Raw genomic sequence first — 13,513 nt, 5'->3', positions numbered from 1 at the left:
CACACAAGGTTATGTGCACATGTAAAAGCCCAGGCTGCCATGCTGTGCTCTGCTGGGAAAAGGACAAGGGACCCCTCCGTCATCCTCCTGCTTCTCTTTTGTATGGGCTGCGACTGCCAGATGGAGCAATCCCTGCTGACAATGCAGGCAGGCAAAAGGCAATTCCGTGAGTCCTAACAGGCTTAAGTATAAATGACACGCCTGCTGCTCAGGTGTCCCTACAAACTCCTGGGCACAGACATTTAATCTTGCGGGAGGACATTCAAGTTCCTTCTGGGCTAAGTGGGGAATTCTGCCAGTCTACGTTTTCAAAGCAGACACTTAAAACTGCTGTTTCCCCTCTAAACCCTTTTATGGTGATAGTTCTAAGCACTGTATACACCCGTCTTCAAAAGTGTGAAGTGTTTTAACTGAAATCACTGGGAGTTGGACAAATAAACATGGCTGTGCTCCTTAATCACCAGAGCACTTGTGCAAATTCTGCTGTGCCTGCATTCCCTCCTTCAAGGCCGTATCCCTGGCCATCACTGCGGTATATTGTTGTAACAGCTGACATTCACAAACGTGCTGAAGTTACATATTAAATAAAAATCACTCTGGACCATCCTCAATACTTTATTAACTTAAAACATTGTTCCAATAAATATGTACCAATAAACATAAGACACTCCGTAAAATCTGAATAAGGACATTTACCAACCTGTCAAGAGTAAAAACAGCATTTTTTTAAACTGAGGTACATGCAGGGTCATTTAAGGCAAATTCAGTCAATTATACTTTTATAATGATTCCTGCCCACCTCAGCTGAGTTTCCCTTTAAAAATTAAAAAACAAAAACAAATATACAAATGATGCTATTGAGTAGCTATTTTCCAGTTATTAGAACAAGCCCAGAGTGCAGAAGCCAGTAATGGTTCTGGACAGAAAGTCTGTGCCTCCCTGGTGCTCCTGCCCTCCTCAGTCAGGATCACTTGTTGGATGGGTTTCCAGTTACAAGGCGTAACTCTGTGCTTTGGCCTTTCCACTTGTCTTTCACAAGCTTCCTTCTCCCCAGTGGATGCAGCAAGAAGTAACCCCTCATGCCTCAAACACACATGCACACAGCCAGGCCTTGCACAGACAGAGAGATGGCTCTGGGAGGATAGAAAGGGCCTCTCTATAACTGTTAATGCAGCTCCTGATTTGCACCAGAACAAGTGAGAGCAGGATCAGGCTCAAGCTGGTACCCTTGCTTAAAAAACAGCAAGACGTGAAACTGCAAGGTTCAGTCCTGATCCTCCAGGTTTTCCTGACAGGAAACCAAGAGTGAAGCCATTCAGCACTGCAACTCAACCAAGGCAAGCGCTCCCTACACCACATGCTGATGGCTCTCTGTCATTACCATGTAAACACTGTTATACCTATGTTTCCCTGCAAGGTGATTCAAGCTACTGAAAACTTCAGGGGGTTCATCTTGGCCATGGGAGAAATATTTTCCAGCTTACAGATATTTGGTAGCTTATCCGTCTTTTGAGTATCAGGCTTCATATCTAATAGGCTTATTTTCCAGTGTTATTTCAGAAACAGAGAGGGGAAGAGAAAGAGAGAAACCCCAGCCTTTAATTTCTGCTTTCACAGTCATTCGGGATGAGCTATCAATGCATGGCCCTGTCCTCTTCTTTCCTCTCCGAGCTCCTGGTCAGAAAGGTAATGCCAGGGTCTGTGCTCAGGACAGGGCTTGGGTCCAGCGGGGAAGCCAGGGAGTCTGTTCTCATAGTGTTGTAGGTGCTTTCCATATTGCAGATGTGAGTCATTTCAGGCCGTGCTGTGTCTCCCGGTGTCTCCGTAAATCCACCTTCCGTTGGAAGCCTTTGCCACACAGATCACAGCCAAAGGGCTTGAAGCCTGTGTGCTTACGACTGTGGGTGATGAGGTTGGAGCTCTGACTAAAGGCTTTTCCACATACCTGGCACTTGTGAGGCTTCTCACCTGCAAGCAGAAGGCAGGAGAGAAAGGGTGTGAAAGAGGCAACATGCTGCTTATGCTGGACCAGAGCAAACAGGAAACGCACACAGGGCCTTAAAGCTAATCAAGGGGATTCCTGTGTGATTATCAAAGAAGTCATCCTTATAAAAAACATGCAGTTGGGAGCCCCAAAGCATTAGCTGAGCGTGCACTGCAGCTGAGCAGGCCTGGACTTGGCTGCACCTCCATCGGCCCAGTATAGTCTTGGGAGCAGCCTGAAGCACGGAGTGCTCCGAGGACACTGTAACTTGTCAACACATTTGGCTGCATGGGCTCTGTGTGATTTAAACTGGCTTTGTGTCCTAGAAACATGAGGAACTCCTGGAAAGACCCCCAGGTCATGGTGAATCCCTGACATCAATTATTATAGCATCAGCATGGGGGCAGGTGGAATAGATAGATGGAGGTTGTTAAGCCAAACTCAGTGAGCTGGGGTCTGTCCCCAAAGAAGGTATGAGGGCCCTTAAGTGAACCCTGAAGGGCAGGGTTCATCCAGACATCTGCTCTTTTCTGTTACCCACACTGAAATGCTAGCAGTCACCCAAATCAGCCCTGAAGTTCTCCTGCAGGCAAGTAATGTAAATGGGAATAAATCCAGCCTCTGGAACTTCTACAGAGGGGTCAGTGGCAAAACTCCACTGGCCTCCATGGGAGCAGGATCTCAGTGCATTTTCATAGTGTTTATCATCAAATAACATATAAAAGGGAACCCAACCACAAAACCAAGCCTGATTTTCAGAGTGGCTTTGCACCTGCAGAGCCCACTGACTTCAGCTGGAGCAACAAACTCTTTCCAAGTTTGAAGATCAGATTCTTAGAAACATAAAATAATACAAAGTGTGCTGGAGGCTCAGTTCACAAGTGTATGCTGCATATGAAAGGGATCCCTGATTCAGCTAAGGACCTGGTTTTATATTAGCAATTTAAAAGCCCAGGCACAGTTTCTGATCTCACAACAAAATAATGGTTTTGACTGATTCAGAATTTGGCTGAAATTCTACTTAATCAAGCCTAATTTGAAAAAGTTACTACGGAAATACTTTTTATGTTGCTTCCTAAATACTTCATTTTCATCCAGCACACATCTGGTGGAAAATCTAAGTAACATTTATTGTTCGCTGCTCGTCATATAAAAAAGTCACAACCAAGCAGTGCTACATATAATGCCATCTTTCTACATATTTGCCATTTTTAGGCTTCACCCGTGATATCTGCTAGTGGTCACTATCAGGAAACAGGATTTTGGTCATCTGAACCTTGGGTTTGGCCAGTACAGCTGTTATTTTGTGTCTACAAATGCTTCTGCATCTCACACATCATTCATTTACCTCTACTTTAAGTGAATGGTGCAGGTCTGAAAGGCAAAATTTTCTTTTAAAGATTTCTGACAAACCTGCCTTCTCACTGAATGGTATTTTTAAAACAATTTCCTTTGGTGATTCACCTGCACTTTATTAGTTTCCATGTTTGTTACTAACAGTGAAACTTGAGAACTCTGCACCTCTCCTTCCATTCTGTATCAAACTGCAGCCATTTCTCAGAAAGTCCGGGTGGAAGTGCAGACAATCTCTGAACAAATATTTAGACTAAGAGTTGGACCCTAGGCCCTCAAGTTTAGTATTTGGTCTAGAGGAGGAGACTCCTGTTGTTCCTATTGTAAATTGGTAGATCCTGCAAAAAAAAATGCTGCAATCAAATTCACCTGTCATTTTCCAGGGACCTCAGCTGTAAATCAAGGCTACATGAATATAATACTCTACAAATCGTCTTACACAAAAGCCCTTTGAATAAACATTGGTGGGTCCCATTAAGGAAACACTGATTGGATTGTGGGAGTTTGGGTTATTTTGCAGCTGCTGTTCATAAAACCACATTCAAATCACCCTTCTTTGCAAGAGTAGAGCTCAGATAGCATGAATAGCAGCAGGGCAGTGAGAAGCACGGGGAGATGCATGTATTGTCCCAGCTGAGGAGGAATGGACTGCTGCAGAGAGACCTCTTCAGAGACCCGCCCTTATGGTTGGGGCTGAACACCAGCAGCTGCAGGGCTGACCTGTATGAATGAAGGTGTGTTTCTTCATATCGGATTTCTGGTGGAACCGCTTCCCACAGTACTGGCACGGATAGGGCCGGGTGTCCGAGTGGATGAGCAGGTGGGTGGACAGAGTAGAAGATCTCTTGAAACTCTTGCCACAAATCTTACAATCAAAGCTGCGTTCCTGCAGAGAGAGGAGCCCAAACACACGTTACACCACACCAGTGATCCCACCAGCAACAAACTGCCCAGCAGCACATCAATGTTGCCCCTTCTGCCTTAGCAAGCACTTCCACTTCTCCAGAGAGCTGGACTGGCCTGCAGAGACGCTAACACTAGCATGATAGCACCACATGATAAAAAAGATAATGCACCCTCTCCCAGTGCTGTGCACCACTCCTCGCAGAAATTTAATTGAACAGCTCTTCCTGCTGGCAGGAATGGCCAGGTGGGAGCAGCCCTGACTGGGCAGACTCTGCCTGCACATTTCAACAGGGCCCAAGACATGATCACTCCACTGGGAAGCCCAACAGCTGGAGCACTGTTCAGAGGCCACCTCTCCACTGTACACAGGGAAGTGGGTGCTGAGGTCTACTTGGCTCTCCTGGGAAATCTCTGCGACAGGCTGACTTCTGCTGGCAGGGTAACAATTAACTGCTTATTTGTAGTTCCATTGAAATTCAAGTGAAAGGTACCTAGACCATCTGAGGATAACAGCTTTTTGGCTTACCACTTTAACATATCAAAACAAATGCATTAAGACCTTGCTGTCTCTCTCCTCGCTCCCCACACTCCTCTCCACCACTTTCTTCCACCATAAATCATGTCTTCTTTCCATGCCTTAACTACCATCACACGTTCCTCTTCCTGCTATGCTTTCATACAATCACCTTAGTTTATTTGGCTTTTAACACACTCTCCCTGAATGCTGTCCCCTCCATGGATGCAATATGCAGTGCTGCTCTTTCCACCATTATTTAATGGGTGATGAGATATTTCCCCTCATTGTGTGCTCTGCTGTTGCACACTCATGAAATCATAAATAAAACAGCAAAAAAACACTGCTGTAACTCTATCCTCTAAAAGCCAATGTGAAGAAGGAAGATTTGCCAAATCAAGTGGGTGGGTGAAGGGGAAATATGGCACAATATCAGCAGGTGGAAAATGTTACAAGTCCTCCTACCAAAATTAACTACCATATTCTTTTGGTGTGTGACTCAGAGTGTGTCGAGACGGGTGAAGTCTGTGCTCTATACCTGACTGGTCGTTCAGATGTTCCCTGCACAGACACAATGACTACAAACAAGGGAGGACTCACTTCTTTGGGGGAGGGGAGGAGAAAGAATGAGGAGAGCTGTGTCAAAAGAAAGCACAGTGTGTTGCTTTAGCTGTTAAAAAAAGTCCACATCCACATTACAACTTCCAGCTCCGAGAGTGAAAATTTATTATTTATTATCTGTTACTTCTGGAGTGCCAAAAGCGCCCACTGCTTAATACAGATGCACGCAAGGTCTGGGAAATGGAAACAAAGCCTGTGTTTAATTCATTGCTTTGCTCCTTTGCTCACTAGCTGCCCACCATTTCCTCTGCCTGCCACCATATTCTTCACCCACAACTGCCCACTGCAGCCCTACCATGTTCTCTTCCTCTCCTCAGTTTAGATGCCCACCTACAGCCCTGTGACTGCCTTCATGGCTTCCCCAGAGCCAGCTGAAGCAAGCAGCTGGCCCTGGCCCTTGGACCTTCATCCTGGCAGTCCGCCCCGCTCTCACCTGTGAGTGCACGGCCTTGTGCTGCTCCAGGCTGACTGCATGGCCGAAGGTCTTGCCACACATGTCACAGGCAAAGGGCCTCGTGCCACTGTGTGAGCGGCGCACATGTACCTCAAGGCCATGCGGCGTGGAGAAGACCTGAGGGGAGAGAGCACACAGGGTCAGGCTTGCCAGGGAGAAGGGGCTGGGGAAGAGTCATAACCAGTGTAGGAGAAAGGGACCCCGACCTTGCTGCACTTGACACACTTGTAAGAGCCAGTGCTGATGAGCAATGGGCGGCACAAGAGGTCCGACTCCACTTTGATGCCACCTCGCCCCTTCTCTTGCTGCAGCCCGGGCTGCGTCTCAGCATAGAGTCCGGGTGCTGCTGCTGGCGGCCGCTCAAACAGCCCTGGGCCTGGGGAGCCGAAGTCACCATAAAGTCCGAGGGAAGAGCTACACTCTGCACTGTAGAGGGCAGGCTCGGAGCCTCGCTCGCAGAAGAGCCCCAGGGCTGAGGTTCGCTCCAGCGTCGGGCAGGGTCTGTAGCTTTGCACAAGGTGCCTCAGCTCGGAGCCACCCAGGCTGTTCCACATGTACGGTTTGAAGGGCACCGAGAAGGGGGGTGCTTCATCTAGGGACGGACACACAGATCGCTCTGAGGCTGCAGAAACACAAGGGCATAGGAATTAGTGTGCCTCACAGTCCAGCCACTATCGTGGGGCAGAATCATCTCAGCACTCAACTTGTGCCCAGAACCCTGTACTGCACATTAAGGCTGCCCTTTCATCTCTAATGGGAGGACTTTTTATATTGCACAGTAGGGTCTGTGCATCCAGTACTACATACTCACCTGCTGTTACAGCCAAACTATTTAAAGCAGCCACCGATTTTGTCTGCCTCCATCTCTGGGTGCCCAGGTGTGTACACACTGATCTGACTGTTGAGACACTAAACAACTCAGTCTGCAACTTCCTTTGGTTTTATCTGCAGCTCCCCAGAAAAGCATACCTTACTTTGTCCCAAGATGGGCATCAAAGCTGACAGTCCATGTTTAAGCTCTGATGTAGATCCCACATATCCATATAGAAAATATGATATTACAGAGGTGCCAGAAGGAGCAAGCGTGCCGAGATTTACCTGTTCAACAAAACTAAAAACTGCTTGTTGCACAATTTAATGCCCAAATCTAGTCTCTCAACTTCATGCCACAACTGTCTGTAACTGTACTACAGCATAATTGAAATAAAGAACAGCTTCTGAGGTGCTTGAATATCATGTCTCACTTTTTCAGAAAAAAAGATAAACTAAAATCAGTCCTCATCTGAAAGAAAATCATGGTTGTTTCAGATTGCTCCGAGTTTCTCCACGTAAAGAAACTGAGCCCACCTAAGACATAGAGCTTTGCAAAACCATCAGTATGGACCGCCTTAAAAATTGAAGACACAAAAAGATTTTCCTAGCATCATAATCAAAGCGATCTTTCACCAGGACAAGCTCAGATGGCTTCAGTTGGCTCTGACAGGCTCACCTTTGGCAATGGCATCTGACCAAGGCAGTGGGCACCACAAGATGAATCACAAGATGAGGGCCCACAGTGGAGTCTGATGCAATGGCAGGAACACAGCCTTTGAGATGAGTGTCTAAAGGCACAAACGCTCAGGGAGCCTCACATAGAGGAAAGCACAGTTGGGCAGGGAACATGAGGGACCAGACCCCAACTGTGTCTGTCAGAGATGCTGATTAATGCCCAAGATGCTCTGCTTTCACTCTTCATCACAACAGCCAGCAGTGCTGGGAGAGACAAATGTCTCCACTGGACAAGTGTTTTACTGAACCAAGGAACAGGTGAACCAATTAACTGCTGAAGTGCCAATGCCTTCATAGAGATATTGACACCCCTTACAACTTAGGCTTCCAGAATAACCTCCCTTACCCAAAAATTCATCCACCCACAATTTCTCTTTTGCTTTTTCTCATTCCTGTCAGCTTCACAGTTCCCATGGCTTTCTCAGCCTTCAGCAAACCAAAATAACCAGGGGTGGGCTTGGGAAGGAAGGCATGATGTGTTAGACTATCCATTTGGATAGGCAGGTGGTCACTGAGGGTTACAGAACATAGTGGGAAATGAGGTGAAAATTGAGCTTTGAATGACTTGACTGTTTCCTATCTTTTACATAATTTCAGATGTTAACAGTCTTAAATTCTTCCAGTGAAATTAGTGGTCTTTTGGTTGGAAATATATGCGCACGTACCAAATGGGACATTTGAACAGAGCGATGAAATCAAATTAGCTGACATGGTGCTGAGCATGATTTTTCCTGTTCTGCACTGACTGCAAAGTTGTGGTCAGCGTCACATCATCTATTTTGTGTCTTTGCAACCAGTTTCAGTGTTGCCATCTCTCACGATTTTATCGCAAGATTCAAAACTATCTTAAAGCCCCAGCTCTTGAAACTGCATGATTTCATCAGGTCCTCAGCTTTCCTTTTGTTTGCTTGTTCTCATTTTAACTTTTTTTTTTTCCCTCTTAAAGTCAACTTCTAGCCCAGACTGTAAAGAAAAGCGTGAAAACGTAAACCCTCAATATTTCAACACTAGAACTGAATATCCATAAGGTATTACTTACAATCTTGATTCCTAAGCCAGTCCGTTGAGTGAGAGGAGAGGGAAGACTGACCTGATTTTTGAGCCCTTGAAATTGGCAACACCAGACACGGTAAACACTGTACCACAGATCAGTTTGCATGCAATGTTCCTTCCATCACCTCACATGCTTTGGAGACCTCTCAAGCACAAGTGCAGGGGAGCCACTCATGCTATACTTCTCAGGGGCAAGCTCAAGCCATCCGAGACCTGTACCCAGTGTCAAGGCGACCTGCAAACCCTGCTCTGCCACACTGCACGTCTCTCTGCCTCCCCTCGGCTCCACAGCATCTAGACTTCAAAGGGGTGAGCAGGGAGGGAGAGACAGATTCTCCCTCCTCTTCCTAGCAATTCTGTGCTGCCTTTATGTAGACCGCTTCTGGGAGAAAAAACATTCATGTTCTTTTTTGAAGGCAAGGCAAACTCAACCTGAAATGGTTGGGAACAGATTGATATGCACAGCAAAGAAAGATTCAAGTGTCCTCCACAGACCACAAAACACCACGCTTCTGCACAACTCCATCATACCCACTAAAAGCCTCCAAGACTGCAGCATCAACAGGTTCATGAGGAGATGCTAATATACTGCTGCACTGAGCTATCAGGCACCTGTATATGCAAACGCATGTGATTACAGACACCCGTAGAAAGTGAGGTTAAATAACAAAGTGATTTGCACTGATGGAGTCAACAACGTATTAGTTTTAACAGGTATTGTGTCTGTGCATGCCCGCCTGGATCGGCAGCACAGCACTCAAAAGACAAACCTGAAATCTGGATTTCACTGCATATTGAATTGCAACCTGCACCTATGTTCACTTCTAGGGATAAGGGGGTGATAGTACTACTCACTGCACCTGCCCTGAGCATGATTTAGAAACATAAATTTCTCATCTGCCCTGCCTGTCAAAGCACAGAAACTGTGCCCCACCCAGACAAACACAATCATAGAAATCCAGTCTCTCACCAGTGCGTCTTGCAGAAGTGACCTAGGCACAAATTCCAGCTTTGTGCTGAATCTGACAAAGCAGCTGGAAGGCTGCTTTGGGGGGGCAGGGGGGCAGCTGTGGGAGGAAGGCCGACTATCTAATCCTGGCCACTGCCTTCATCATTAGCGTAACAGCACCTCTCTCAAAGCACCGAGGTTCATTTAACAAAGCTCTTTCCTTACAGTACTTGGCAGGCCCTGACCTTCCCGTTCCTCCTGTGAATGGGATCAGATAGTCCCAGGACCACCCTCCCCCACCGCCCCTGAAAAATCTTGGTCTGGGGACGTAACCCTCATTTTGCAAAGATACCTTCCCTGGGTAGCTGGATGGTTGGCTGGGAGCTAATGAATCCCACAGCAGAGGAAGAAATAAGTGGGGAGGATGAAAAGGCAGAGCAGCCCTGGTAAATACCTGCTCCATTTTACATCTTTTAGACACCTTGTGAAAACGGTCTGTTCCCCCTACAGAAATTGTTATTATTTGGGGAACGAGGAGCAGGACAAATTCGTGAGAACCAAAATTACACACATTGCTACATTTTGTGCAGAAATATTAGCAAAAGAGAGACTACTGCATTGCTGCATTTGGTCCGGTCTGTCATTTGCACAGACTGAAACTGTCCCGTGGCTGGCTGTGATGATACTGGGCAGCATTTTGAACGGCCCCTCAAAGGGCTTTAGGACTCTTAAAGGAGGGAGAGGGTTTAAAAATGCAAACCCGCATCATTACAATCAGCTGCTGATATGCAAGGACACTATAAAGACAAAGTGAGAAGATCGGTGGGGAAACGGGAGTATTCATTTGCTGGCATCTGCTGTCAGTTGGTAAAGCTGAGACAATTTTTCCTTCGCTAAAACAGAAATTGTTCTTTTTTCCAGCTGTCACTTTTTAACCGAGGCAATAAAAAGTGCGTTTTATATATACATATTTTTGTTATAAAATGACACCATTGTATTTTTAAACGAGATAAGTGTTCGCGCCAGGCTGGGGACAGCATCTCCCACTGCTCCAACCACATCAAAGGCAGGACGAGGGAGCTAGAGACAGGCGCTGCAGCCATAAGTGTGAGTTTCCTGGATTTGGGGTGTTTTAATCTGACCATCATTATTTTCCTCTGTTTTTTACGAATGCGTTTTTAGAAAAGGAAAAAAAAAAAAGAGCGAAAGAGCAAGAGAGAGAAGGGGGGGGGAGGGAGGGAGAGGGAGAGATCCTTTTCATAGGCAAGAGGCAAGAAATAACCTGAAAGGGAGTTAGGGAAAACGTCTAGCAGGTAGTACAAAACACAAAGTCAATGCTGTTTACTACGGGTATATAGATAGCCTAGTAGAAATTTTTACTGTCTTAAAAAACTTCTGAGCGCTGGGTAGCAGGACCCTGTAGGAAAATGCCAGGCCCTTTAAAACATAACCAGCTTGCCTCTAGCAATTAATCAGAAACCAAAAAATCAACACCCGATGGCATCACAACTTTCCTACAGCCTGTCACCCTCTGCTCCCTCAGCAGTAGGAGATGGGCTGGAAAAGCAACCCAAAAGAGATAACCTGAAAACGAGTGGAAAAGGCAAATCTGCGTGGGAAAAGGCAAATCTGTCCCTTCCACTCGTTTTCGACGGCAGCGCCCAGCCATAAGACATTGCCCCACGGCACCGACACAGACACGCAGTCGGACCCTCGCCCAGCGCTGCTTGCCCCGGTCCTACCTGGCGAGACGGAGGGCGAGGGAGGTCTCCAGAAATCCTCAAACTCGGACACTCTGTCACAGACGCTGCCCTCGCAGCTGGGCGCCGACTCGGAGGTGCCATCGGCAGCCTCGGTAAGGTGGGATTCCGGGGAGAAGCGCCCTTGGGAAGGCTCCGGATCGGGCAGGACGGTGCGGCACAGCCCCGCGTCCTCGGGGATCTTGCTGTCTGCAGGGTAAAGGGAGGGAGGGGGCTCCTCAGTGCGGGTCCACGGTGGGAGCCAGCCACCTCCCGCGGCGGCCCCGCTCCCACCAAGGTGTGCTGCCGGATCCGCTCCAGCCCCGCACCGGCCCCTCCGGCGTCCCGCGGGGGCTGCGGTGCCGGGGGGCTGCACAGCTACTGGCCGGTGCCGGTGCCGCTGGCAGCGGGGCAATGCGGACGGGTGGGCTGTGTCCGCCGCAAGCGAGGCTGCGACCGACGGACTCCTACCTGCACAGATCTGGGCTAGCACCGTCTCCAGCCGCAGGCTGTAGTCTTCGTCGGCGGAGCGGGGCTGGTGGTAGCTGTGCGCTTTCTTGCTCTTCACTAGGAAGGACCTCGGCATGGTGGGGTGCTGCCACGGCCGGCGCGGCCGCACTCCCTCTCCAAAAGCCGGGCACGGCGGCGGCGAGCGTCACCCCCGACTCTCCCGCGGGGCGGCGGCGGGGAGGCGACCTGCGGGGAGGCGCCGAGCCCGCCGGTGAGGGCCGGGGGCGCCGGCCGGGAGGGGCCGCTCGCCGGGGGCGGCGCGCCAGGTGGCAGCGCGCAGGTGGCTCCGGCCGCCGCCCCCGGCCCCGCTCGCCTCGCTCCCCCCCCCCCGCCCCCTTCTCGGAGCGCAGCTACTCAGCCTCCCGCCGCCCGCGGCCAACGCTGCCCTCCCCCCTCCCCCGGGTGCCCCTGGGGCCGCCCCGGCCACGCACCGGCGGCCCGACGGCGAGCGGTGCCCGGCCCGTCGGAGGAAGGGTGCCGGCCCGACGGCGGCTGCCGGATCGTGGGGAACAGGCCACAGCAGCGGCCGGGCACCGTTCCTCGGACGAGCGGGGCCTGAGGGAGCCGGGGGGGGCGGTCATGTGCACCCCCGTCCCTCCGCGGGAGCGCGGCCGCACTCGGCGGAGTGGGCGCACCGCGCTTCCATGTTTGCGTCCGCGCCGGCAGCCGCGGCAGAAGCGGCGCCAGCAGAACGCACCCCGAAACGGCTTATCACTCCCCGCCACCCAGGACGGGCTGGACGGCGCAGGGCTGCCGACGAGACGGGCGGGAGAGTCGTTAGAAACCCGACAGCCTAAACCCGACGCCTGAGAGGCTGTTGCTGTCGGAGGGACTGATTCACCCATCCAGCCAGAACCACGATAACGCGAAAACGAACAAAACGGAATCTCTCCTGCAGCCCGCAGCTGTTGGCGCCGCGGCACCTTGCAGCTGCGGGCACCGAAAGCCGGGGCGGGGAGAGAGGCGAGGTGGGAAACCTCCTGGGGGGGCCCTGCGGGGAGCCGAGGGAGACAGGGACCGTGTTAACCAGAGCTGCCCCGAATCTGCTCCTCGACGGAAGGCGGGCGAGGTTCACTCGAACCCGTCCAGCGCCGGGCCGCCTCTGTCGTTACACTTGACACTTTGCCAAAAGCGAGTTTAAACCACGTTTGTGTGGTTCTTTTGGGGGACTTAGGGGGGTTGCTTTTTTTAAATTTTTTTTTTTTTTAATTTCCCTCCCGTCAGTGGCCTCGGGTTTGCGAACGGGGAAAGGAGGGAATGGGCCCGGCCCCGCCTGCCCCGGCCGGAGCGGAGCCCGTCAGTGGGGCCGGGGGAGCTGCCCCGCAGGTGGCGACCCTGCCTTCGCCGCCAAGCACCAGCCCGCCCGCGCCCGGCGGGGGCAGGGCCGCTCCGCGCCGCCGGGGGAGGCACCGCCCCCGGACACGGCGGCGGGCCGGCGGGTGGGAGCGTTGCTGCCCAGGCCCACCTGCGCCTCAGTTCATCCTTGAGCGGGGGCTGGCAGCTAGCGGGTCCGCGCAGAAGGGGGGGCGAGAAATCAAAGCGGCCCGATAACGCGTCGCCCTCCCCGACAGCAACGGCAGCCGCAGCCCTGGGGGGGGGGGGGTGCGGGCGCCGGCGCCGCTTCTGCCGCGTGTTTTCGTCCCAGCGCGGCGCTTTTCCCTCCAAAAGCCACGCCGCGGAGGCGCGGCTGCACTCCCCCCCGCCCCGCCGCCCAAGGCCGGAGCCTTGCCAGGCTGGGGCTGGGCCCGGGCCCGTGGGAAGGCGAGTCCCGCTGCCCACCTGGCCGCCGCTCCGCCGCGGGCACCTGCCCCCGCTCGCCTCCCGCCGGCCGTTGGCCCGAGAGCCGCGCGCGGCCGCCGCTGGCGCCTGGCGGCACGCGGGG

The 13,513-nt window shown here is 51.2% G+C and overlaps 1 protein-coding gene across 1 annotated transcript; it reads right to left on the bottom strand.

Annotated features, from left to right (window-relative positions):
- Positions 1 to 563: 563 nt before the first annotated feature.
- On the bottom strand, positions 564 to 11,948 carry GFI1 (growth factor independent 1 transcriptional repressor). Its single transcript, XM_052802340.1, has 6 exons — positions 11,593 to 11,948; positions 11,125 to 11,331; positions 6,039 to 6,454; positions 5,812 to 5,949; positions 4,058 to 4,223; positions 564 to 1,968 (listed from the first exon to the last, which is right to left on the bottom strand). The coding sequence occupies exons 1-6, from the start codon at positions 11,705 to 11,707 to the stop codon at positions 1,790 to 1,792; spliced, it is 1,221 nt and encodes a 406-aa protein (XP_052658300.1). The 5' UTR covers positions 11,708 to 11,948; the 3' UTR covers positions 564 to 1,789.
- Between the last annotated feature and the right edge of the window lie 1,565 nt (positions 11,949 to 13,513).

Source organism: Harpia harpyja, chromosome 11 (assembly GCF_026419915.1).
Source record: "Harpia harpyja isolate bHarHar1 chromosome 11, bHarHar1 primary haplotype, whole genome shotgun sequence".
NCBI classification, from domain to species: domain Eukaryota; kingdom Metazoa; phylum Chordata; class Aves; order Accipitriformes; family Accipitridae; genus Harpia; species Harpia harpyja.
Note: the sequence above shows the minus strand (reverse complement) of the source record. Positions and strands in the feature narration are given on the sequence as shown.